This window comes from Orcinus orca, chromosome 2, assembly GCF_937001465.1.
Source record: "Orcinus orca chromosome 2, mOrcOrc1.1, whole genome shotgun sequence".
Classification (NCBI taxonomy): domain Eukaryota; kingdom Metazoa; phylum Chordata; class Mammalia; order Artiodactyla; family Delphinidae; genus Orcinus; species Orcinus orca.
In genome coordinates, this window is record NC_064560.1 from 201378938 (window position 1) to 201403250 (window position 24313).

General features: G+C 64.7%; 2 protein-coding genes across 7 annotated transcripts; both read left to right on the top strand.

Annotated features, from left to right (window-relative positions):
* The first annotated feature begins 6162 nt into the window (after positions 1 to 6162).
* Positions 6163 to 7907, top strand: CRIP1 (cysteine rich protein 1). The gene is made up of 5 exons (XM_004262464.3): positions 6163 to 6396; positions 7298 to 7392; positions 7464 to 7521; positions 7602 to 7648; positions 7773 to 7907. Exons 1-4 carry the CDS (start codon positions 6357 to 6359, stop codon positions 7640 to 7642), a joined length of 234 nt encoding a protein of 77 aa, XP_004262512.1. The 5' UTR covers positions 6163 to 6356; the 3' UTR covers positions 7643 to 7648; positions 7773 to 7907.
* Positions 7908 to 10946: 3039 nt separating this feature from the next.
* Positions 10947 to 23021, top strand: TEDC1 (tubulin epsilon and delta complex 1). Of its 6 annotated transcripts, XR_004481554.2 has the most exons (9): positions 10951 to 11151; positions 11249 to 11327; positions 11635 to 11837; positions 12127 to 12282; positions 13326 to 13424; positions 16357 to 16443; positions 16903 to 17070; positions 18383 to 18779; positions 19588 to 23021. XR_004481554.2 is itself a non-coding variant. In XM_049706902.1 (8 exons), exons 1-8 carry the CDS (start codon positions 11005 to 11007, stop codon positions 18710 to 18712), a joined length of 1239 nt encoding a protein of 412 aa, XP_049562859.1. In that variant the 5' UTR covers positions 10947 to 11004; the 3' UTR covers positions 18713 to 23021. The 6 variants fall into 6 exon arrangements, 5 of the variants coding, with proteins under 5 accessions (XP_049562859.1, XP_049562860.1, XP_033277812.1 ...); XM_049706902.1 differs by having other exon boundaries at positions 10947 to 11151; positions 13300 to 13424; positions 16959 to 17070; positions 18383 to 23021; XM_049706903.1 differs by lacking the exon at positions 19588 to 23021 and having other exon boundaries at positions 10949 to 11151; positions 13300 to 13424; positions 18383 to 18669.
* Positions 23022 to 24313: the final 1292 nt, after the last annotated feature.

Below are 24313 nucleotides of genomic sequence, written 5' to 3' on the forward strand. Positions count from 1 at the left end.
GGCAGAACCCTTGGAGACCTGCCCTCCAGTGCTCAGCCCTGCCCTGGCCTGCTCCCAGCACCCCACCCCCAGATGCCTCGCCCTCCCCGAGCCAGGAGCGTCATCCGGGCCTGCTCAATCTGGGCCCGTGTCCCCAGCACCATAGGCAGCCGGCTCCCCATGTGCCCTGCCCCCAGGGACAGCTCCCAGCGCCCCAGCCCGTGGCACAGGCCCGTGCCTGGCCCGCCCTCCAGTACGCGGGCCCAGACACAGCTGAGCCTGGGTGCCCGGCTCATTGTCCCTCGAGCAGCCAACCGTGTCCCTGGGGTGGAGGGCCGGCTCCTGGTGTCTGCAGTGCCAAGCCGCCCTCCTCCTGGCCAGTCCAGGCGCCCAGCGTGGGCGGCAGCGTCTCCTCGTACCTGGCCGGCGCCTGGAGCGCAGCCAGGATGTGCAGGGTGGGTCGGCCTGCCCTGGGGATGGGAGGCGCTGGAGCAGGTGCCCCAAGGGCGCCCAGTTCCCACCCCAGGCAGAGGGGAGGTTCGGGCAAGCACGCTCGGAGGAGGGGCTGGGACAACACCCCTCCACATTCCCACCTCCCTCCCGCCAGCACGAGGCTCCTTGGTTGGGGGGTCGTTTGGGGGAGAACTCAGGCTTCCCTGAGCACCCCCAGGCCCGCCCTCGCTGAGGGCTCCCGGTGTCGGATGGGAAATTCCTGTCGTCCGGCCGGTTAGGGGCTGCTGAGAGCACAGCCGGGGCCCCTCCTCCAGGAGGCTCCAGGGGAAACTGCGTAGGGGAAGACTCGATCTGCGGCGCGCCCTTCCCCAAAACCCGGGGAAGGGCGGGGCCTATTCTCGTGTGAAGGCCCGCCCTGGGGGGGTGGGGCGAGGGCTGCCGGGGTCGCCTGGAGGGAGGATCGGCCCAGCCCTGCCAGGGACGCAGTGCCCTCCCACTGCCGGGTTCTGGCCCGGGAGGGCGCGTTCCACTTCCTGCGTGCGGAGGGGGTCGCGCCTCCGTGTTTGTTTCCGCGGGGTTGTCATGGAAATCGGGGCGGGGCCGGTACCGTCTGTCTTCGCGGTCGCTGGGTGTCGTCGGTGGGGGCCGCGGGTGGCCCTGCGCTGCCGGGGCTCTCTTGGTGACACTAGCTCCAGGAAGCCTCCCCACAAGCCAGGTGTTTCCTCGGGCGCCCCTGCAAGACGCAGGGGAGGCCTGTACGGTGTGCCGCCTTCTCCACCTCCCCCCACCCCCGCCCGGCATCCACCCCCACCCCTCCAGCCCGGTCCCAGCCAGTTGAGGCGGCCCTGAAATGCCATCTAACCACCTCTGTTCCATCCAGAACCCCAGGGCTGGGCACAGCGCCCGGGCCTCCTCCGCCATCCTGCTCCCCAGCTGTACCCCACCTCCCACCGGTCCAGTCTTCCCCACTTCCTCGCCAGGACCCTCCAAGACCCACCCTGCACCCCATTTCAGACCTGGGCCCTAGCTGGTACCCCCACCCTCCAGGCATCTCTGTGGGGACTGCAGCTCCCTCGGCCCCCACTTCCCTGAGGCCCAGAATCCCCTGCCCTAGGCCCCCAGCCCCTCTCCCTCCACCTTCCCCTGGGCCTCTGCTGTTGGAGGCTCCCTGGGGACCCCACCCAGTTAGGCTAGCCTGGCTGAGCTCTAGGCCTGAGGGAGCATGACCTTTTTCCAAGCACCGGCGCACTGGTCATCGGCTGTGGCCCCCTGGGTGCTAAGGGTCAGGAAGTCACCTAGTGCCTGTGACCCCGGCTCTGGGCCTCTGGGAGCTGGGACAGGCAAGGACTGGCGGGAGACCGGGGCGGCCAGGTGTGGGCAGCACGTTTTCTCAGGGCCCAGCTGGCTGCAGGGGTGGGTCTGTGGCCGTGAACATGCCCAGCTGCTGGGCTGATGAGGCTGGAATTTGAGGCGCTGCTGCATGGGCTTTGGCTCCAGGGCACAGAGATTCCCGGAACCAGGCTCAGCCTGGGGTGGGGGGAGGGGGAGGGCAGGGCGGGCTGAGAGAACTCAAGGCTGTAGGTGCCCGCATCCCTCCACCCCAGCCCCTCTGCATCCCATGCCTGCTTCCAGCAGAGGAGGAGAGGGGCCTTCTCCTACCCTGGCCAGGCCGTGGCCTGGTGGACAGGATCAGCGTCCTTCTGGGAAAGCGCAGAGTCCGTTCCCTTGCCCAGCCCCAGGGCCGCCCGGGGCAGGACCTCGGGCCAGACAAGGGGCCCCGGGAGACAAGCTGTTAAAAATAGGCCCTGGGAATGTCTGAGTCTCCACGACTCAGACTCAGCCGGGCCTGGGGGAAGGGCAGGGAGGGGTGGCCTCTGGGGGCAGGAAGCCAGCTCTGGCCCAGGGCTCAGCAGTGGTCCTGGAGCACATGTTGGCCCTGCAGGGCATCTGGGTGCAGGAACACCAGACAGGCCCTGCTGGCCTCCAGCCCTAGCAGGGGACATCCTTACACCTGTCCACACTGAGGAGGGAGCCCGGAGACTGGGGCACTGGGTACTGGGTGGGGGCTTTGAGAATGGTAGGGAAGAGGCCAGAGGCAAGTGTCACAGTGTATGGCATGGCGGGGGGTGGGGGGGTGGGGGGGGTGTGCCCCGGGGGGGGGGGTGTCTGTCCAGCCCTGAGGGGCAGAGCTCTCCTGGTGGATTCCTCAGCGGTCACTGGGGCCCAGCCCTGCCTTCACCAATTCTCCCGGCGCCTGGAGGGCCCCAGCCTGGCCCTCTGCATCCAGCATTCTGCGGCAGGGCAGGGTCCTGCCCAGTTGCCATCTGGGTCTCCAGCTGAGCCTGGGAGGAGCTTCAGCAGGCGAGGGGCGAGGGCGCAGAGAGAGGGTAAGCGTGTGGAGGTGGCTTTGGCCAGGCAGCCAGAACTCCGCAGTGACCTCCCCCCGGTCTCAGGGCCCTGGATGCCCTTAGGCTGGCTTGGGGCAGGGTGGACATTCTGGGCACAGAGCAGCCTGGGGCAAGTAGCCGTCCTGGCCGCTGTCCCTCACACTCCAGACGCAGCCCCTGTGCCTCCAGCCAGTGCTGGGAGGGAGAAGAGCGCAGGGCCATGGTGCTGGTAGCGCTGGGGTGGGCTGCATCTTGGGGTGTGCGAGGTGCTTCACTCTGTGCCTTCCATGGGTTTGTGCAGCAAATGCCACTAGGGCCCCGAAAGAGTAAGGAAAGGGGTGGAGGGCCAGGCAAGGCAGATCTGGGTCTTGAACTGGACCGGTGGTCCCGAGTCTGGTTGACCTTGGGCCAGGCCATTGCCACTCCCCCACAAGTGCATCCTGGGCAGGTGAGCCCATGGAAGCAAGAAGCCTGTTCCTGGAGGAACTGTCAGGGCCCTGATGGGCACCCAGTCAAGCCTCAAATGGGGGTGTGCCTGGCCATAGAGTCTAGGGGGCTGAAGGATCTGTCCACCCACCACAGTCCCCCAGTGCTGGGGGGTCTGCAGCTGGAGGGGTCCCCACCCCCACAGGTAGGCAGGACAGACAGGGAGCTGGGGGAGTTGAAGGGGCACGTCAGTCTGTGACTGAAGCTTTGGGACGGTTCCAGGCAGTGTGTGTGTGTATGTGTGTCTGTGTGTCTGTGTGTCTGGAAAAACTGTGCTATGTAGCAACCAGAGGGCAACGCCCATGGCCCTCGGCCCCCCCGCTGGCATCCTCCCCACAGGGGCCCGTGCTGTGACCATGGCAATGGCAATAACAGCGGGGAAGGCCAAGAAGAGATTCGTCACCCTGCTTATCAAGGGGGGGCTCTCAGCTCCGCCCACCCCCAGGGTCAGGCGGGTTTGGAGTCCCAGTGTTGGTGGTGTGGAGGTGTCATCCCTGGGGCCAGGTGTGTGGAGGGCAGACAAGCCGGCTCACAGCCCCACCTGGCCCGGAGCCCTGAGTGGGCTGGGGGCGTGGGCCGGGCAGAAACATGGGAAGGCAGCTGCTCAGAGAAGGGCCTCGTGCACGCATGCCCCGAGAGACACCCTGATGGATACGCCCACCCAGGAAGGCACTGGGACACACGCGTGCGCATCCAGGCAACCTGTCGGTCACTGTCCCCCCCAAGCTCATCATCCCGGTGGAGTTGACCTCTGCCTGGCACACCCACTTGGGGCAGCCTTCTCAGGGATCTGCAAGGCAGTGTGTGCAACACGTGTGGCCTGATGCCCGGGATCTGCTGTGACACACGCCCACCTACCCCAGAGTGTCCTGCCCCGTGCCCCCCGCCCACGCGGTCCTCTCCATCACCAGGGGTCTTTGCCCTTCCTCCCCTCTCGCTGCTTCTACCTGTCTGCATTTCCTAGCTGTGTCTGTGTCTCCGTGTGCCCCGTCCACCCCCCCACCCCCTGGCACCCTCCTGCTTTCTTACCTGCCCACCTTGCTCTCTGGATCATGGAGCCAGGAGATGAGGGAAGCCAGGACCACCTCCTGTTCCTGGCCTGGCCTGGTGGCATCAGGCGCAGGCCAAGGAGACATCAAGGGCCGGGTGGGGGTTGTGGGAAGGTTGGGCCGGTGGTGTCGGCTCCAGAAACCATGCTGAGGTGCCCCTGTGCCAGGCAGAGAGGGTGTTGAGGCTCCGGGCCCGGAGCTCCACCAGTGCAGGGCAGGGCGTGCACCGCTTCCTGAGGGCAGCGGGCAGCCGGGCACCGGGGCTACCCACCTTGTGGACCCCGGGGCTTGCACAGCTCCCGGGGGGGGGCAGAACTGTGGCCTCAGAGAGGGGGTCCCAGGGAGGTGGGAGTGACTCGAGAGCGGTGTGGGGGGCCCGCCGCGGGAATGTGGGGTCCAGCGGGCTGTCCTCCTCACCGAGGCTGGGGTGCGGCCGGCCTCCCTTACCCTTGAAGGCTTGGAGCTCTCACCGCCACCCCAACCCGGGCCTGGTGGGGCGCCGTCGGGGTGGAGGCAGCCACGGCTTCCACTCCTGGTCCCGTTGCCAGACTCTGGGGGGGGGGCTGCTCGCAGCGGGTGGTAAGGGTGAGGGCGTCACTGCGTGGGGAGGCCGGAGCTCCTGGGCCCTGTCAGAGGATGGTCTCCAGCACCCTCCATGGGGACAGGGCCTGGACAGGCCCAGAGATGACGTTTTGTTTGGCGAGATGGTTGAGGGCACATGAGGACGCTGGTGCTGGTAAAGGTTCAGGGTGTAGGATGGAGACACGGCTAGGGAGGTGGCCTGGGTGACAGTGATGGAGGAGGGTTGGCCCAGGCAGAGTCCTACAGGGCACAGAGCACTGGGACCCCACCCAGGCCTCCACCTCAGCCTGGGCTAAGGGGCAGATGGGAGGCTGGCCAGCCGCCTCCCCTCGAGGGCCCCACCCCCTTGAGATGCAGGCCTCTCCGCTGGTCCGCAGAGGCTGGCCTAGGACCCCGCAGCCCGCGAGAGAGCCAGCCCCCTAGGTCTTCCCCCATTCCTGGGGCGGGTGGGGTCCGCGGTCTCTGCCTGGCACGGCGGAGGCTCCAGGGCCGCTCCCGCTTTCCTTGGACGAACGACTTGGACCGCTCTGCACTCGGCGCTTCCCGCAGAGATAAAGACCTCTCCCCCGCCGGCCCCGGCATCTCCCAGACGGCCTGGGCCGGCCTGGGCGTCGCCGCATCCACTTCCCGCCACAGAACCCCCAGCCCCCGCAGCCGATGGCTGTCCCCGTGGAGAAAATGGATGCCCCGTCGCGGAGTCCCCTCTTCTGAATTCCCTGGGGACGTTCCCGCTGCGGTCCGATGGACTTCCAGGGGCGGGTCTGAGGTGGGGCGCGTGAGAGAGACCGGTATGTCCCTCGGGGGTGGGGAACTGGGGCGGGGCGGAGCGGGGCGGTCCTCCTGGCCCCGCGCGTGATGGAGGCCGCGGGGAGTTCCTGGGGGAGGGCTACCAGGCTGAGACTCCCCTGGCAGGTGTCCCCAAACCTCCATTGGGGGAAGGGGACACGCTGGTTTGCATCTCTTTGCATTTTAGAGGTGACCGGTTCCCTTCCTGGCTCCGGCATATCTGGGGCTGGGGGTGGGGTGCTCCCTCCTGCTCTTGGGGAGCCCCACTGCCCCAGATCCTGGACCCGGCGAGTCCAGAGTCCAGGGCGAGGGGCGGGGCTCCTCCGGGTGCGCCAGCCCCGCCCCTTCAGTGAGTCCCCACGGATCTCCTGCACTGCTCGGATCACGCTCTGTCGTCGGCTGGGCCCGGGTCGTACCCCAAAGCGGGCGTGGACCAGATGACCTTTCTCGGTCTGCTGGCTTGGGTCCGAGGCCTCCGGGCCCAAGTCCAGGGCTCAGGGGGCGGGGCGCTAGGGGCGGGTCCCAAAGGGGCGGGGTCCCGGGGTGCTTGAAAGGCGAGGACCTGGCGCGACCCACCCAGTCCCGCGCTCCGCTCTGCTCCCGCCCAGCCACCCGACCCGGACCCGGCGCCACCATGCCCAAGTGCCCCAAGTGCAACAAAGAGGTGTACTTTGGTGAGCGCACTCCACCCACACCCTCCCCGGCTCGAACTGTGGGTCCCTGAGCCGCCCCACGCGGAAGCGCGGCCCAGGGTCCCCGCCGCGGGGCCGCTCAGGTGGGCCGGGGGCGCAGGGGAACTTGGGGCACCGCCTCGGGGCGACGCCTCAGCCTTGCCCGCGGCCGCCTGGATGTGCGGGTCGGGACCCCTGCGTCGGACGGCCCTCCATCTCTGTGCCCCGCTGTCTCTCCGGGTGCCTCTGGGCCTCCCGTCTCTGAGTCTGCCCGTCTCTGGGTCTCCCGTCTCCGGGTTCCGCTCTCTAGCCTCCTCTCGCGCGCGCCCTGGGCCGGGACCCCGAGGGGTAGGAAGGAACGCGGGGCTCTGGCCGCCCCTCCCAGCGCTAAGTAGAAACAGACGCGGAAACCGGCGTCCCGGGCGCGAGACCAGGCGCGCTCAGATCCCGGGCGCGGCCTTCCTGTCCCGCGCCCCGGGGCCCACCCAGGGGAAGGGCAGGAGGAGGTGGGAAGTCCCCCCGCCTCGCCACGGGGAAGGGCGCCCCTTAGGCCCCACCGCCGTCACCGGTGCAGAGACGGAGGGCTCAACCCGGTAGCCGGCCCGGGTCCCGACCCAAGGCCCCCTCGCCTCCTCCTGCAGCCCCACCCAAGCCCTCAGGGGCGCGCTCAGGGCCGGCGCCCACCCCCGCTAGTTGGGCGGGACTGGTTGGGGACTGGAGGTGCCCCTCTCCCCCTGTGGGGCACAGGTGCCGCTGAGACCTTGGGTGGGCCACCGGGCATGCGTGGGCGAGGCCTTGAGCAGAGGTGGCTGGAGAAGGCGCTGTGCGAGCAGGTGGGTGTGCCCCGTGTCCCAGGAGCAGTGTCTCACCTCACGGGGCGGGGGGCATGTCTGTCCCTCTGCAGCTGAGCGGGTGACCTCCCTGGGGAAGGACTGGCATCGCCCTTGCCTGAAGTGTGAGAAATGTGGAAAGACGCTGACCTCGGGGTCTCACGCCGAGGTAGGTGGGGCCTGGAGGGAGGCCGGGGCATGGGGGAGGGGTGACAGGCCCTCATGCGCCTCTCTCTGCAGCATGAAGGCAAGCCCTATTGCAACCATCCCTGCTACGCGGCCATGTTCGGCCCCAAAGGTATGCTCCCCGCAGCCCCCACCTGACCCTGACCTCCACAGCCCCTGGCCACCCCTAACCCGCCCACTGCTTCTCCGCAGGCTTCGGGCGCGGTGGGGCAGAGAGCCACACTTTCAAGTAAACCCAGGTACACCCCCATCCCCCTTGCCCTGCCCAGCCCAGCCAGCCCTGAGAGTGGGGTCCCACACCCTGAGTGAGGTCCGACCACTCCTGGGGCCTGCACTCACCTCTGTCCCTGTCTCTCTGCACAGGTTTTGGAGACCCCATCCCTGGCTGCCCGCCGGGCCGCTGCCCCTCTAGGCCGATGGCAGGCCCTCCCCACAGGCACCTGGGGCTCCCCTGTAGACCCTCAAGCCCTCAATAAACCCGGACACTTGGAAGACCTACTTGTGTGTGCACTTCACTGGGGGAACAGTGCAGGGGGCTGCACCCTGCCGGGCACTTGCTCTTCCTGCTGCAGCCAGCCTTGCTGCCCACTGCCCTGGTGGGGGCGGGGGTACTCTGCCAGGGAGCCACCCTGGACAGCCCCGCGTTCAGCCCTGCAGATGCCCCAGCCCTCCTCTGCAGCTCTGGGATTGGTCAGCGGGAACATGAGGCTGCAGGGTGAATCCGCTGAGCTGGTTCCGTTTTTGAGAAGCTTTGGGGAGCTGTGGTGGGGAGCCCTCTCCTGCCCTCCCCACTTCCTGCTGCTCCTCCCTTGTCCCCATCCCCCATCGCCACCCTGCCGGACTGGGCCAGCCGTGCATCCACCCAGACACCTCATCTGCCCCCGTGCCATGCCCAGGGACTAGCAGGTGGCCGGCTGCCCAGTAGGGACTAGCAAGCGGCTGGCTGTCCGATGCGGACTTTGAGGTGAGGACTGGCTGGGCGGCAACAGCTAGGGGCTTTCTGAAAACTCCTGTTTCCGTTCAGGGAGCAGCTGCAGACTGGGCCACCCTCAGAGCCCTCGCCGTTCCCCCCACTGGCCACTCACACTCCGGCCCTGGCAGACGGCCACTGTCCCAGGGCTCGGCTGATCTAAGGAGCCCAGAGAGGTCATCTCAGCCTTGCAAGTGGCCTCAGCCCTGCCCCATTGCTTGGCTGGGGGTCCGGCAGGCCTGAGCTGGACAGGCGAGGGGGCCCCAGGGCGGTGTGTGGGGTCACGTGCACGCGTGCGCGCGTGTGTGAGATTTGTGTGATTCATAGAATTCCAAGGGGTGGGAGCTGGAGTGCTTCTGGGGACAGATGCAATTCAGCGGGGGAGGCGGGAGCAGAGGATACTAAGTGAGGCCCGGTTTCTCAGTGGTGGGGTGTGGGGGGTGGAGGTGTCATCTGGGGGCCCAGCAGCTAAGGGCTTGTGGCCAGAGCAGGCACAGAGGGGGGAGTGGGTGCACCGGAAGGTTCGCGCCGAGCTGCTGGGAGGTGGCCCTGAAAAGGCAGCAGAAACTCCTGGCCCCTCCGCCACCGCGTGGCTCAGTCTGGGTGTGGGGGGCAGACTTGGAGTGAGCACTCAGACCGCTGAGGCCCACAGGGAGAGTGGGTCAGCCAGGCCTCAGGCTGGGGAGGAAGTCACTCGGAGCAGAAGGCCCAGCAGGTGCAAAGGCCAGAGCGGGAAAGGGCTCATCGGGTTCCAGACCCAATGCGTCAGGAACCATACTGGGCGAAGGCTCCAGGGTGCTACGGCAGGCCTTAGCAGCATGGCCTCTGAGCTGTGGAGACAGAAGGCAGGGCCAGCCTGGAGGCCTGTGCTGGTCCCAGCCCCAGCTCAGAAGGGGACTGGAGGGGACTGAAGGTGAGGTGAGGGGCATACAGCAATACCCCCGTGCCTGTGGGGGAGGAGGGCTCTCGGGAGGTAAGCTGCCCTGGCACTTGTCAGGTGGCCACTGAGACAGCCTCCTGGGGTGGGGGTGCCCGGGTCAGAGGCCAAGTTCTGGAGAATGGGTTAGTTCCAGGGGGACACAGGGAGTGAGCAGCTGCTGTGCCTGAGACGGCAAGGGGAGCTGGTGGGGTGGGGGGGTGGGGGCAGGCAAAGGTGAACACCAGGCGGAAGGTGGGGCGTCAGGCGTGACCGCACTTCCTGTGGGCTTGGTGAGGGCTGGAGGGGGGCTTGTCTGGGGAGCACTTGGGATCCAGGGAGGCCTGCTTCCTTTCTCTTCATCACTTCTCTTTCCCTTCTTCTCTCCTTCCTTCACTCTGTCCTCTTTACAGCTTTATTGGGGTATAATTTCATACCGTAAAACTCACCTATGCACATTCGATGCTTTTTAACCAGTTCAGAGTTCTGCAACCGTCACCACAATCCAGTTCTAAACCATTCTCCTTAACCACAAAAATTCCCTCATGCCCATCTGCTGCCACTCCCCAGTCCTGGTCTCTTTCCAGGCCACCACTGACCTCCCTCCTGTCTCTGTACACTTGCTTTTCTGGACACTTCCTATAGATGAAAGGCACGTACAACATAGTGTTTTGCATCTGCCCTCCTCTGTGTCTGCGCTTCCTGGCACTTTGACCCGCCATCAGTGGTGCCGAGAGGGTTCCGTCCTAGGGCTGACTGCCCAGCTGGCGGCCTTTTGGGTTGTTTCGGTTTGGCTGTTATGAACAGAGCTGCCTTGAATGTCCGTGAGTGGGAACACGAGTCCTCACAGGTTCCGGGCACTGGAACTGTGGGGTCGTCTGGTAGACAAGTCTAGCTCTGAAAGAACCGCCAAACTGCTTTCCAAAGGGGCTGTGCGGACAGTCCTTTGAAGACTGTCTCTTCAATGGCAGGAAGGAGAGGCTGAAGGTGCAGGGCAGAGGGAGGCCGGGGTGGGGTGGGGATGGGGGTAGCGGGTAGGGGGCTAGCCGGACAGACGATGGACTGGACGGGGAGGGGCCAGGCGGGGTATGCAGGCGTAGGTTTGAAGGGGGAGAGAGTCGCCGGCCGTCCGGGAGGAGCACCCGCCCGCGCGCTGCGGGGTTGAGCCGTCGGGGTACGTCCCCCGGTACCCGGGCGCTGGCCCCTGCGTCTCCGGCCTGGTACGCGCTGCGGGGTCCCAGGGCTTCCGGAGGCCAGAGAGGGCTTCCGGAGGCGGAGGGTCGCTCCCGCGTGTCGGTGGCGCCTCTCGGCCGCAGGGGGCACCCTGAGCGCCGCCGCTGACCCTCCGGCGGTTGCTAGGCTGCCATTTGGTGCAACGGGCTGATTGGTGGGGTCCGGACGAGGAGAGTCAGGTGTTGCCGCGATTGAGTCGCGGAGGGCGGACCCCGCGAGGCTCTCAACGCCGATGGGTCCCCGACGCACCGGAAATGCTTCCGCACCGGACAGAACAGACAGCACTCAAACGCCGGGGGCACCGCTCATTGGGCAGGAGCTAGAGGCGCGTCTCAGCCTACTCGGCGGTTGGGCGCGGGCCCAGCAGAGGCGGCACCTGAACGGTGACTGGGCGCGGGGACGCAGCTCTCGCGGGGATTGGTCGCGGGAACGCGGCGGCGGCGGCGCGCAATCTGAGACAGGCGGGCGGAGGCTGCATGGGGCGGCGGCGGCGGCGTCGCCGGGTGGACCCGGCGGACGCGGCTCGGGCCCTGCCCGAGGCCATCGCCGCATTGAGTCAGACTCTGCCCGCCGGACCCAGCCCCGAGACCTTCCGCCGCGCCAAGTTCGACCGTCCGGAGGCGGTGAGGCCAGCAGGGCAGGCGGCTGGGGCCAGTAGGGCTCCGGGAGGACGCAGGGACGCCGCCAGCCCCGCTGACCGTCGCTCTTTGATCCTCGCAGGCCCCCGCGCTCTGGCGGCTGCTCTTCCGCGTGCTCTCGCCGCAGCTGGCCGACGGCGCCTCGGCCTCATTCTCCCCGGGTAAGGCCCGCCTTCCTGTAAGGCCCGCCTGGTAAGGCTCTGGCCCCGCCCACCCAGAGAGCCCCGCCCACTGCACGACCACGGGACAGCCCTCCGTAAGGCCCCGCCCACTGCCCCGCCTCCCCGATGAGACACCCCGTCCCCCCGCGTGAGCCTCTCCCCTTCCCGCCTCCAGGTTAGGTCCCAATGCCCCTGCTAGTCCCTTCCAAGCATGGTCTCTGCTCTGCGTCCCGCGGGGGTCCCTTAGGAGTCTGGGTAGCGTCACCTCCAGTGGGTGTCCTTCCTGAGCTGGCGTCTCCTACCGCAGAGGCCCAGGTCCGCTCTGTGAAGTTGGCGCTGCGCACCCAGGGCTACCCTAGGCGGGCCCTGGCACAGCTCCCGGACGACGGCTCCCAGGGCGGCCGCGAGCTGCTGCTGGCCCTGGCCTGGCTCCTGGCCCGCGGGCCCCTGCCCGAGCGGCTGCTGACCCAGAACCGCGTGCAGCTGGGAGACGAGATGCCCGTGTGCGAGGTGGGTGAGGGATGAGTGTGAGCCGCGCCCAGCCCGGGCGGGAATCCTGGGTGTGGGCACCGGACCGGCGGGGTCAGCCCTGTGGGGGTCAGTGTTGCTGCCCCGAATGCCCGGGTGAGCACACGGAGGCAGGTGAGGGCCGGGGACGTGCCCACAGGCTCCTGACCCAGCTCTTCCTGGCGCCCCCGGGATCTCTTGGCTCTCACTCCCAGGGGCTTCCTTTCTCTTTCCCCTTCGTGGTCTCTGCCTGGGGTGTGAGAGCAGTGCGTGACCCTTGCCCCCTCCCCAGTGCGAGGCCCTGGACAGCCCTGGCCCTCCTGCCCCCAGCGTGGAAGCAGACGGCTGTGTGGACATCCGCCACCTGCAGTGGCTGATGGGAAAGCTGCGGTTCCGGTGGCGGAACCTGATGGCCAGTCAGCAGGAGCAGTGCGCCCTCCTGGGCAAGGTAGTGCCACGCATGCGTTGTCCACCCAGGGGCAGTTGTCCTCTGTGCTATAGAGGCCTGTCGGGCATTCCCATCTCAGGCTGGCGCCCAGCCTTTGGCTGAATGTGGGCCTTCCCAGGCCTGGCTGGGAGCTGACCTGTTGGGCACAGCCTGGGGTGGCCCAGAGCCTGACCCTAGGGCTCCATGTTGTCCAGGAGGGGGCCTAGAGCAGGTGTTGCTGGACATCTATGGGGCAGGGAATCAGGGGGGCAGGGGGCCTGCAGGGTCGACCTTCCTGTCCCCAGAACTCCCTAGAAGCTTCAGAATCTATGTCACTGAGCACCGAAGTGGGCCCTGGGGAGCCACTGCTGCCTGAACACGAGATGGCGAGGAAGGCACCCCCTCCCACCGCATCCTGGGTGTGGGCTCACGGGCGGTGGGCAGCTCCCGTGGGCTTCCGAAAGGCTGGTAGGGCTCAGCTGTTGGGGCACAGGGGTCCCCACAGGTCCAGTGCCTGGTCTGGGCTGAGCGGTGGCTGGGCAGGTAGCCCAGGGCTCGCACCAGCGCAGGGCTCTCTGGCGCTGGAACACCCCGCCTGGTGCTCTGCCCTGGGAGAGGGTCTTTTGCTCAGCTAGCGTTTCCTGGGAGCCCTCACTGCCTCTTGTCTGGGCTCCAGCTGCTCCTCTGTGTGAGACATGCCCACCAGTTAGCCTCCCTGCTGCCTCCAGGCCTCACCGTGCTGGAGTGCCCTCCCTGTGTCTGTGTCCCTGCCACTGGCCTCACTGTTTCTGCCACCACATGGGCCTCGCACTTGATGAGCTGAGGGGGAAGCAGGGGCGCCCCACTCTACCTATACTGCACCCTGGGAGCTGGGTGGGGTGCCCCTCCCTCTGCATGGGCCTCCTGGTGGGTACTGGGCCCTGGGCCAGCCTCCCAGCAGTGCTGACTACTCTCCTGGGCCCGACCCTCTCTGAACCGTTTCCTTATCTGTAAGGTCCTTGCCTAGCGCTGGCTGTGGGGAGGCGCCCACCTTCTCAGCCTGGGGTCTGCACTGCCTGTTTCAGATCCACTCATATACCCGTGGCTGCCACAGCGACCGCAGCCTTGGCCACCTGTCTGTCACCGAAACGGAGCTGCTCAGAGACCCGGAGGGTGGCCGTCAGGTGAGGGCTGGTGGGACCAAGGTGGGTGTGGCCCAAGGTGAGAAGGAGCCTGGGAGGGTGGGGGACCCAGACAGCAGACCAGCTTTGAGCTGTGGGTGTTAGCCAAGCTCACCGTCTTTTTAAACAGTATCTATCTATCTATCTATCTATCTGTTTGTTTATTTATGGCCGCGTTGGGTCTCTGTTGCTGCGTGCAGGCTTTCTCTACTTGTGGCGAGCGGGGGCTGGCTACTCTTTATTGCGGTGCGCGGGCTTCTCATTTCAGTGGCTTCTCTTGCTGCGGAGCTCTAGGTGCGTGGGCTTCAGTAGTTGTGGCACGCGGGCTCAGTAGTTGTGGCTCACGGGCTTAGTTGCTGCGCAGCATGTGGGGTCTTCCCGGACCAGGGCTTGAACCCATATCCCCTGCATTGGCAGGTGGATTCTTAACCACTGCACCAGCAGGAAGTTCCTTTTCTTTTTAAAAAAAATATTTATTTTATTAATTTGGCTGTGCTGGGTCTTAGTTGCGGCACGTGAGATCTTTGTTGCGGCGTGCAGGATCTTCATTGCGGCATGCGGACCCTTAGTTGTGGCATGTGGACTCTTTAGTTGCAGCATGCGGGATCTAGTTCCCCGACGAGGGATTGAGCCTGGGACCCCTGCTTTGGGAGCACGGAGTCTTACCCACTGGACCACCAGGGAAGTCCCCAAGCTCACCCTCTTGCCTATGTAGGAGACACGTGCAACCTCAGGGCCTCTCTTGCCCCCAGAGCAGCCAGTGCTGCTGCGTGTGTGCACGTGGCTGGGTACACTTTGGGCAGTGGGAAGAACACAGGTGTCTGGGCCGGGCTGGCAGCCAGCAAGGGGGGCCACTGGAATTAAGGAAGACTGTTCAAGGGTCCGAGCTGACGGTGTGGGTACCTTGAGCTTGGGCATGTGTCACCTCTTGATGAGGAGGTGGGGGTTGGCGCTGCCCCACACTCTACTGACCTTCTTTTCAGGAGCCCCCGTCCATCATCACTGTTTCCTTCCCTTGGGCTCGCCTGGCCAGGGGGTCCTGGGACAGGCCCAAGGCTGGCCATTACTTGTGCTGGGCCCTGGCTTGTCCAGAGTGTGAGGCTGGCAGTGCCTTGTCCTGGGACACTTGGCTGGGTAGGAGGGCTGAGGCTCAGGGCAGGCCCAGCAGATCCCGCCTGTAGAGCCGCGTGCTCCTCGGGGGTCTGCATCCCCACCGTGGGGTCAGGGCGGCCACCTGGGGGTGCCTGCCCGGCCTGCGCTCCTGGCTTTACCTGGGCGAGGCCGTGCTTGGCCCTGAAGGTGCTGAGGCCGCATCTGGGCGTCCTGAGATGCCCTTGGCTCTGTTCCCTTTCAGGGGTGACTCAGCGAGGCGCAGGCCTCCTGCCCCTGGTCCCCTCCCTGGTCTGAGTAGAGCAGAGGCTGTGCCAGCTCCAGCCTGGTGCTGCCTGGGACCCCAGCCTCTGGGGGGTCCTGGGCGGGTACGACTCCCCTCCTCCTGGAGGGCGGTGCATGTTGGTGCACCAGGACTGAAAACGGTGTGGCCAGGTGGATGGGGACAGTTGGCTTCCTTCCAAGGATTCTGGATGAGAAGCTGGTGGCGGCCTGGACCAGCCGACCTGAAGGGGCTGCGCTCTTGGGATGGGTCCCATGAGCTTCTGGAATGATCTCTTGTTGCCGTGTCAGTGGCCAGGCATGCTGTGGAGTGGCTGGGCAGCATCCTTGGTTACTGGCTGGGCCTGTAGTCTTCTTATATTGTGGCTTGGGATGCGGGGGTGTGGACACCCTCTGGGACTGTTCTTGGGAGGTGAGTAAGCTGCTCTTCTCACGGGCCAGCACGTGTGTGTAGCGGGGTGTGTGTGTGGTGTGGGCATGTGGGCTCCGCCCTCCCATGTCCGCAGCCCTCCCCCAGACCACAGGGCGATTCTCACCGCAGGCCTGCCTTCCCTGCTCCCCTGGCCATGGGCTGGGCCCTTGGCCTGGTGCTCAAGGCTGCCCCTGTCTGGCCCCCTGGCCCGGGAGCCCCTTGTCCAGCCATGTGCATCCCCTGGTTGCCTGGCGGGCATGCTGGTGCGCATGGCTCGGGCACCAGCCTCTGTGAGTGGAGGCCTGGCAGGGCTCTTGTCTGGCCGTTTGTCCCGGCCCCAGAGCACACTCCTGGACTCCCTTCTAGAAGGAGTGGTGCCGGAGGCTGGGTCACTGTGCTGGCTGCTGTGTTCAGAGAGGAGCACAGCGGGTGCTGGCCTGGGCCATCCCAGTGGGGCCCATCTGTCTCTCCGCAGCTTACCGTTGGCCCTTGGGGTGGACCGTGCCTGGCCTTGCCCCTGTCCAGCTTCCCGAGGCCGCAGTGACCTCAGCAGGCGGGACGGGAGCATGTGCCCGTGCACTGGACTGTGGGGTCCGCAGGTGCGGGGCTGTTCGGGCCGTGCCTGCAGGGTGGGGCTGGGGGTCTGTGCGACTGTGTTCTCCACCCTGGTCCCCGGTCTGTCCTCCGTCGCCTCCAAGCTGGGCGCCGTGCAGCCTCTGCCCTGCCTTTGGGCTCCAGGGGACTACAGGGAGGGATTCCCAGAACCCGCCAGTCTCCCCCATCCGGGGCCTCCCTGTACACCCGAAGCCTCCGGGGTGCAGCCCTCAGTCAGCGGGGGATGTGGGGTGGAGCCGCAAGGGAGGGGGCACCAGGACTCAGCCGCCGACCCTGCGGGACCCACGCCTGTGGGGGGCTGGCGGGTCACTGGTGTGGTCAGAGGCCTGGTAGGCTTGGCCTGCTTGTGCTGGAGGCGAGGCTGCCCTGCCGTGCCGCGCCCTGCAGGGAGGTGGCTCAGCCCGCGGGTGGGCCGGGTGAGCCAAGGCGACTGAGCCAGAGACGGTGGGCAGGGTGTGCAGGGTCCCAGGCGCACTGGGTTCTCTGACTCTGCGGCCTTACTGGTTTGCGTTGCAGCTGCTGCGGAGGCTGGAGAGGGAGAACGCGCGGCTGCAGGCGGCCCTCGAGTGGCGGCGCCGGGAGCTGGTCTTCTGGCGGTGGATGGTCAGGAAGCCGTTCCACCCACCTCCTGTCCCTCCCCTCCCCTCCCCTCCCCTGGTCTGACCACAGCAGCCCTGGGGTGGTGGTGGGGTCTTCTCATTTTCCACACAGGAAGAGAAGTCTCAGGGAAGCCCCCCACACCCAGCCTGAAGCTGGTTTTACACCCAGGCCTGTGGGTTTTGTGTGTGTGGCTCTTTCCAGATGTCTGTCTGTCCCATCACCACCCTTCCCAGCTCCTGGGGAGGCCCAGACTTCTCAGGGGTCTTGGCCTTCCGGAAGCCTGGCCTTTGTGCCTCCCTGGCCTCCAGGCCCACCAGGGTGATGGTCACTGTCCAGCTTGGTCTGCGACCCGGGGGCGGGAAGTGACCCTGGGCCTCTGTCCCTGACGGCTGGAGAGCTGGGCCTCTGGTTGTGAGGCCCGGGCCTGCCGCCCACCCTCTTACTTGGGGTCCCTCTCTGCAGGACACGGTCCTGGGCGCCTGCCCCCCTGAGGCCTCACAGCCCACGTTTCTGCCCAGGATCCCCACACCAGGGACTGGAGCGTTGGAGCCCCTGGTGCGGGAGCTGCAGGCCCTGCAGGGAGAGCTGCGAGAGGCGGTGGAGGCCCGGCGGGCGGCCTGGGAGGCCGGGGTGAGGACTTGGGGCCCTGGCCCGGGTTGTGCTCGGTGGGGGGCTCCCACGGTGGGACTTGCACCATTTGGTCTGTTTGCAAGGGGGGTGGGCTCACCTGCCAGACTCGGCTGCCGCCCCACCCTGGCCACCCTGATGGAGGTCTGTTCGTTATCCCAGGGCAGTTCTGGTGTCATCCCTGCTGGCTTCCGCTCACACCATGTGGCCTTTTGGACCTGCTGGTGGACATGTGTGTCCCCCAGCCCCACCTGGGCGCCACCCTCCTCTCTCCATGAGCTGGACCGGGCGAGCACCGGGTTTGTGGCTGTGAGCAGTGCGCCACGTGCGCTGCATTGATTTCCTTTTTCTGAAGCATCTTAAGAGTAAACTGCAGGCGTGGTTTTCCCCTCAGATAGCCCTGGGGAGCATGGGTGTTTCCTGGGGGCCTGCAGCGTGGCTCGTTCAGGCCCTGCACGGCCATGTCTCCTCCGGCCGGGCCAAGCTGGAGCCCTCTGCCCTCTTGGGCAGTGACAGCTGGAGCAACGGTGACGTTTGCAGGCGGTTTCTCACAAGAAGGGGGGCCGGTGCTTGTCTGGGCTCAGGGCTCTTCACGCTTCCTTGTTGCGAACCACGGAGCAGTGCTCACTGAGGGTCGGGGTCAGGGTCAGGGCAGTTCCCTGGGGACACCGAGGGCACAGCCTCTTTGCGCTCCCTGCTGCCTGCAGGGTCTCTGGGATGGGCCTGCCCTGGGGGCCAGAGGTGTCCTCACCAGGTCGTGTCCTCGGCCTGGCGTCCCCTTAGCCTGGCGTCCCCTTGGGTCAGGGCCACCCCATGCCACCCCTCTGCGAGGGCGGTGGGAAAGTGGGAAGCCGATAGAGCAGAGGACATGCTGACCCCGCCTGGAGTGGTGGGTGGGGTTGGGGGTGGGTGCCCCGAGGGTCTGCACTCTGGGCTCTGAGCAGACCCTGCAGGACTTGGCCTGCTGGGGGCAGCCAGGCCCACTCCCCCTGCAATACCGCGGTGCAAGAGCTGGGCCTGCAGCTGGGTGGTCCTGAGGGCTCAGGCCCTGCAGGGCTGTCGGGGGTGATCGAGCTGCTGGCCCTTTCCCCGGGGCCCCACGGCCTCTGGCTTAGGGCTCAGATGCTCGGTGCGGGTGACAGAGCCTGGAGGAGCCGGGCCTTAGAGCTGGCGCTGGAGCTGCTCCTCTTTGGGCACTGGGAGGGGCCGCAGGACTGCTGGCGGCTGGGGCAGGGCTCAGGGAGAGCCGAGGCCCTGAGCCAGGGTCCTGGTGAGACTGGTCACCCTCTGCTCACTTGCCACGTCCCCTGTGCAGGTCGGAGGCCGTGGGCCCCAGTGGAGCGCCGCGAGGACGGCCTTGCGGGAGGCCGTGGGACAGGACCTGGCCGCTCTGCGGCAGGCCTGCGAGCGAGGCGGCGGCTGCAGCCTGGCCCAGCCCCACGGGCCCCACCGGCTGGTGAGGACTGAGGCTGGGGCGTCCGGGGGCCCAGGCCTGCAGGCCCCTGAAGTGATTGAGGCGCTGAGGAGCCAGGAGGCCCGCCTGGAGGTGGTGCTGCGCCAGCTCCAGGGCCAGTGTCGGCAGGAGCTGGCCAGGCTGGTGGGAGCCCCACCCGGCCCCGTCTGGATCCTGCCACCTGGACGCTGACGTTCCCTGCTCCCGGGGGCACCTCCCTCAGCCTGGCTGGGCCTTGGAGGGGCAGATTCCAGGCCAGGTAACTGCAGGGGTGACACAGACACAGCCCCGGTGGTGCAGGCACACTGGGCCCTGGGCCCCGGGTCCCCACTTTGGGCAGTACCCAGCCCCGCGGCCTGCAGTGCTGGGGGCAGGCCCATTGTGGTGGCCGTGGGCATTCAGCATCTGGAGAAGACCCGGAAATAAATTGTGGAGGCCTCCTTGCAGGGCTGAGGCTCCAGCTGTCCCTCTGCCACCCTTCCGGGTCTCTGTCTGGGGAGGGGATGCTCCCCTCAGGTCCAGGGCGAGGGGTCCCTGGGCGGTGGTGGCTGAGGCTGGTCTGGTCTAGGGCTGCCCAGGTGCTGGACGGACAGGCATGGCCTGCAGCACAGGGTGGGCGTGAGGGCCCCGGGGATGCAGGGTCGTGGATGTACCCTTGGAGCACCCTCATCCTGGGCTCCCTTTGTACACCCCACCTGGGCCACGCCTATGCCTGGTGTGCGTGTGCGTGTGCGTGTGTGTGTCTGTGTTGGGTAGGGACGCCTGATGGGAACCTTGGGTAGTGGGGGGACTCTGCTCCGTTTCTGGGGGTGGTGCCCGGGGGGGGAGGGGGAGGCCACTGTGGACAGAGGGGGCTTTGTTCCCGAGACTGCTCGGGGAGCTGGGCTCCGCCCTGACAAAGAGCCATCTGTGTCGGGAGGATGCGCCCCCAGCTGCCAGAATCGGGAGGATGCGCCCCCAGCTGCCAGGACAGGCTCCTCTCCTTCCCCGGAGGCTTGGCTTGGCACCTGCCCCGCCTCCCTTCCACCAGTGGACATGGCCTCAGCCCGGCCTCCCCTCTCCCCCAGGGCGCTCCACCCGGACCTGGTGCCGCCAGCTTAGGCCCCAGGGCCCAGCCACAACGCCTTCTCACTGGCCTTTGCTGTCCGCTTGGGGAGTGCTGGCTCACGCCCAGGGGCACTGGCCCCTCTGGGCCATTCTGGGCCTCCTTCGTCCCGGATTGGGGCACACCTGTGGCGCCTCTGCACTGGCCTCGGGAGCACTGACCAGACCGGGGTCGAGCCGGCGCCCCTTCCGGAGTGCCCCCTGACCCTCTCCTCACAGGCTGGCCCCAGAGAGCCTCTGGCCCGAGCCCCTCCCTCCAAGGCCTGGCCCCCCTCTCCTAGCCCCTCTTATGGGCTCCCTGCTTGCTCCAGTCGGGTCCAGGGCACATGGGACTCAGGCCCCTGCCTGCGGCCCTCGAGTGTTTAAAGACCCTTCTGGACCCCCTGCTGCCATCCTCCTGACTGCCCCACGGGGCAGGTCCACTGAGGATTCCCTGAAGCCGGGATGGCCACTGGCCCTCGGGAACTTACGTTTTAGAAACTCAAATGCAAACTCTGTTTCGGAGCTGTCACTTCTCAGACTGATCTGTAGATTCAGTACAATTCAATCAAAACCACAAGCGTGTCTGTGTGTCTGTGGGACCTGGGCTGGTGATTCTGAAACACGAGGTGGAACCGGCCCGAGAGGCCAAGCTGGGGGTGAGTGGAGCCGTCCGCGGTGACCCCGCGAGCCAGGAGCTTTCCAAGGCTGCAGGGGGCAGGCGTGGGCCCTGGGGTTTGGCTCCTACTGTTGCCGTGATAAGTTAGCGCTTGTAAGTTAGTGGCTCACGGCCCTGACCCTGCCTTCTGTGGGGCTGAGGTCTGGTGGGCAGGCAGGAGGCCCCGGGGAGAATCCACTTCCACAGTGGCCTCACGCGGGCTGTCATCTCCAACACTCCCCAGCCCCGCAGCCCCGCGGCCACTGCAGTCCCCTCTGCACGTACCAGGACAGGTTCACAGGCTCAGACCCTGCCCACCAACCCCAGACCCACGGGACAGACGGGGTGTGGGGCAGCGTGGGCCCACGCGTGCACTGGAGTCTGGCCTGGCTGCATGTGTGAGGACTGCACACTGGGGCTGCAGGGTTCCCCACCGACCCACAGACACAGCCCTGCAGGAGGTGAGGATGCCACGCTCCCCTCTGGAGTGGCTTCCTAAGACCACACGTCAAGACTAGGAACCTGTTCATTAAGAGACACTGTAAAGACAGTGGAAAGGCAAGGCTGAGCAAGCGGGAGTTTATCGCAACACCTGTAGCCCGTGAAGAACTGGTGTGGAGCAGATGGGGCCGTCAGCCCAGGGGCGGACACCGCGGAGAAGAGGAAACGGGAACTCAGATAAGTCAAACTAACCAGGGACGTGCAGGCGCGCTGTGCGGCCGCAGGTGGGCGGGGCACCGGGAAGGGGTGGGGCTGGATTCGAACTACCCCCGGGAAGCACACGGGCGCGTCTTGTGAGAGGCCCCCAACCCCCTCGGAGTCGCGGGGGCAGGAGCGGATGTGGGCGGTCCGTGCCGTCCGCCAAGGTGGGTGGGTGAGGGGGTGACGGGGACAGCCGGCTGGCCACACTGCATTGGCCTCCTGGGATCCGGAGTCAAAAACCCTCAGAGTCTTCTAGAAAACACAGGCATGTCGCAGAAGACCACACACAGGGAGGTCTTAAAACAGCCATGACTGGGGTAGGGAAGGGATTCTCTGCGGGGAAGCTCAGGACAGCGGGGCTGCCTTGCGGGGCCTTGTGGTCGTGGGTTTACCAACGGTTCCCACTCGCCCCCAGGGCACCTGTCCTTTGGGTGTGTCAACCACGATGTCAGAAACCGAGGAGCCGGTCCAGGTGCCTTCCCGCGTCACCCCCACCTCCACGGTTCTTTTGGTGCCCTATCCCACTACCCACTGGCCGGCCTCCCTCTCCCTTGTCCTTATCTGCATTGGTTGACCTTGGCTTGACCTTGGCTTGGGGGGCGTGGCTGGCTGGTCAGGACTGAGGCCCCCCGGGGCCCACCTGCAGCCTGAGGGGTATTCCCCGTGGCCTGCTGAAGTTCAGGTTTGGGTGGACAGGAGCATCTCTCAGCGGCATTTAGGAGACAATCCCTGTTGGCGGGCACAGTCGACGACCTTGGTCCGTAGGCCCCGGCACCCGTGTCCTCGCCTGTGGGTGTGGCTGGTGGCCATGAAGTTGTGCCTCTCGAGCTCCGGGGCCCCCAGCTGGGTCGTGGGTGCTGAGTGCAGCTGGGCGCCGGCCTCTCTGTCCTTCGCTGAGCTGGGCTGTTGCTCCTTTCATCCATCAGCCAGGATTCCCGAGGTGCCCAACGTGTGTCAGCCCCGGGGCTGGGTGCAGGGTCTAGGGGAGAGCAAACACCATAAACGAATATGCATCAGGGGGCGATGGCCCTGGCCGTGCGGGGTCAGGGCGCGAGGTGACAGAGGGTGGTGGTCAGAGGAGGCCTGCCCAGACAGTAAAGGAGGGGAGGAGAGAGAGCTGAGTGTCCCGCCCAGGAGGGTGGTCCAGGCAAAGGAAATGGCGTGCTTATGCTTATGCGGGGGCTGCATGGGGGGCGTCTGGGAGGGGGTAGGACATGAGCTCAGAGGTGGGGTTGCAGAGGGGAAGGGGCTGCAGGCTTTTGTGCCCCAGGTCAGGATTTCGGAGTTTCTTCTGAGCGAGGTTGGGGCACCGTTCAGGGCCAGGTCCCGTCTTCGTTCCAAAAGGCCCCGTCTGCCCCGGGCGGGAGAGCTTCTGGGGTTCAGCGAGAAGGCGGTGAGGGGTGTTGGGCCGGGCCCTGGTGGGCTCTGGTGGACTTGGGGCCTGGGATCTGTTGCTCTCTTGGCCGTGGGGCTTGTGAGCTGGTGGCCCCTCTTTTAAGTTGTTTCTCTTCTTACCGTCTTCATTTACAATTCCCAAGTTTTTTCCTTCCCTTTTAGGGACAATTTTTTTAAATTGTGGTAAAAAAACACATAACATTAAGTTTGCCATCTTAAGCATTTTTTAAAAATTGAAATACAGTTGATTTACAATACTGTGTTAGTTTTGGGTATACAGCAAAGTGATTCACACACACACACACACATATATATATTATACGTATATTTTTTTCTGATTCTTTTCCATTATAGGTTATTACAACATATTGAATATAGTGCCCTGTGCTGTACAGTAAATCCTTGTTGCCTTTTATCTAGATTGGGGTGGTCATTTCATGGTTAAATAAATTTGTCAAAGCGCAAAAAAAAAAAAATCCTTGTTCCCTATTTTATGTATAGTAGGACTGTATCTATGAATCCCAGGCTCCTATATCCTTCCCCACCCCCTTTCCCCTTTGGTAACTGTAAGTTTGTTTCCTATGTCTGTGAGTGTGTTTCTGTTTTGTAAAGAAATTCATCTGTATTATTTTTTAGTTTCCACATATAAATGACATCATGTAATATTTCTCTTTGTCTGACTTACGTCACTTAGTGTGATGATCTCTAATTGCATCCACGTTCCTGAAAATGGCATGATTTCATTCTTCCTTCTGCCATCTTAACCATTTTTAAGTGTACAGTTCAACAGTGTTAAAATATTCACACAGCTGTGCTACAGATCTCCAGAACTTCTTACATCTTGCAGCACAGAAACTCTGTCCCCACTAAACACTAATTCCCCCTCCCCCAGCCCCGGGCCCCCACCATCCTTTCTGTTTCTGTGAATCTGACTCTTCTAGGGACCTCATATGAGTGGACTCACACAGGATCTGTCCTTTTGGGACTGCCTTATTTCACTGAGAGAAAGTCCTCGAGGTTCATCCATGTTGTAGCAGGCGTCGGGATTTCCTGCCTCTTTAAGGCTGAGTAATAGACCTCGATAGGCTTACCCCCCCCATCTTTCAGTGGACGTTTGGGTTGCTTGCAGCTCTTGGCTGTTGTGAAGAACATGCTGTGATGAATGTGGGTGTGCAGGCATTCCTGTTTTTACTTTAGTTTTAGAGGATCTCTGGGTCATCGAGAGCCAGGCATGGCTTGATGGAGACAGCCGTGTAGTCCGCAGAGCCCCTGGGAGGTGAGCCAGGGGCGGGGACCAGATGGGGCGCCCTGGCTCGTCTCCCTTGGGAGGAAGGTAGCGGTGACTGTTAGCTCCCCCGAAGTTGTTTCTTGGGTCTGACTGTCTTGGCAGCCAGCATCGCCCTAACTCAGGGCTCCTGCCTTTGCTCAGCTCGTGGCGCTTGCAGTGAGTGGCTCAGTAATATTTTTCACAGCACCTCTTGGTCCGAAGAAATACTTAACACTTCTGTGTATTGTGGCCAAAGAGCTTAATAAGTATTTAGGTACTAACAACTTAGTAGCAGTTTAGAAAACAAACCCCAAACCCCAAACAAACCAACAACACATGAATTGAAAAAACCCTTAATTCTTAGAGACTGCAATTACTTATCAATAGGACATCTGAAACTGTTAGACCCTACACACTTTTTCAAACCTTAATCACATTGGACACTGCCACCTGCATTACCCGATCCATGTGGATTTTTGCCTGGTGTTTGCTTTTTTATTTCAGCAACTGCTGTTAAACCAGCTTTGCAAAGAGGCCTTAGAAAGGAAAGCAGTGCAATCCAGTATGGAAGCTCTGAGCTCAGTCGAATTATTCACAATGTGTCTGGCATGCTCTGTATCCCGTGTTGCCCTCAAAAATGGAAAATACCCTGTAGTGCCCCTGAGAATTCACTGCAGCACCCTGGGGT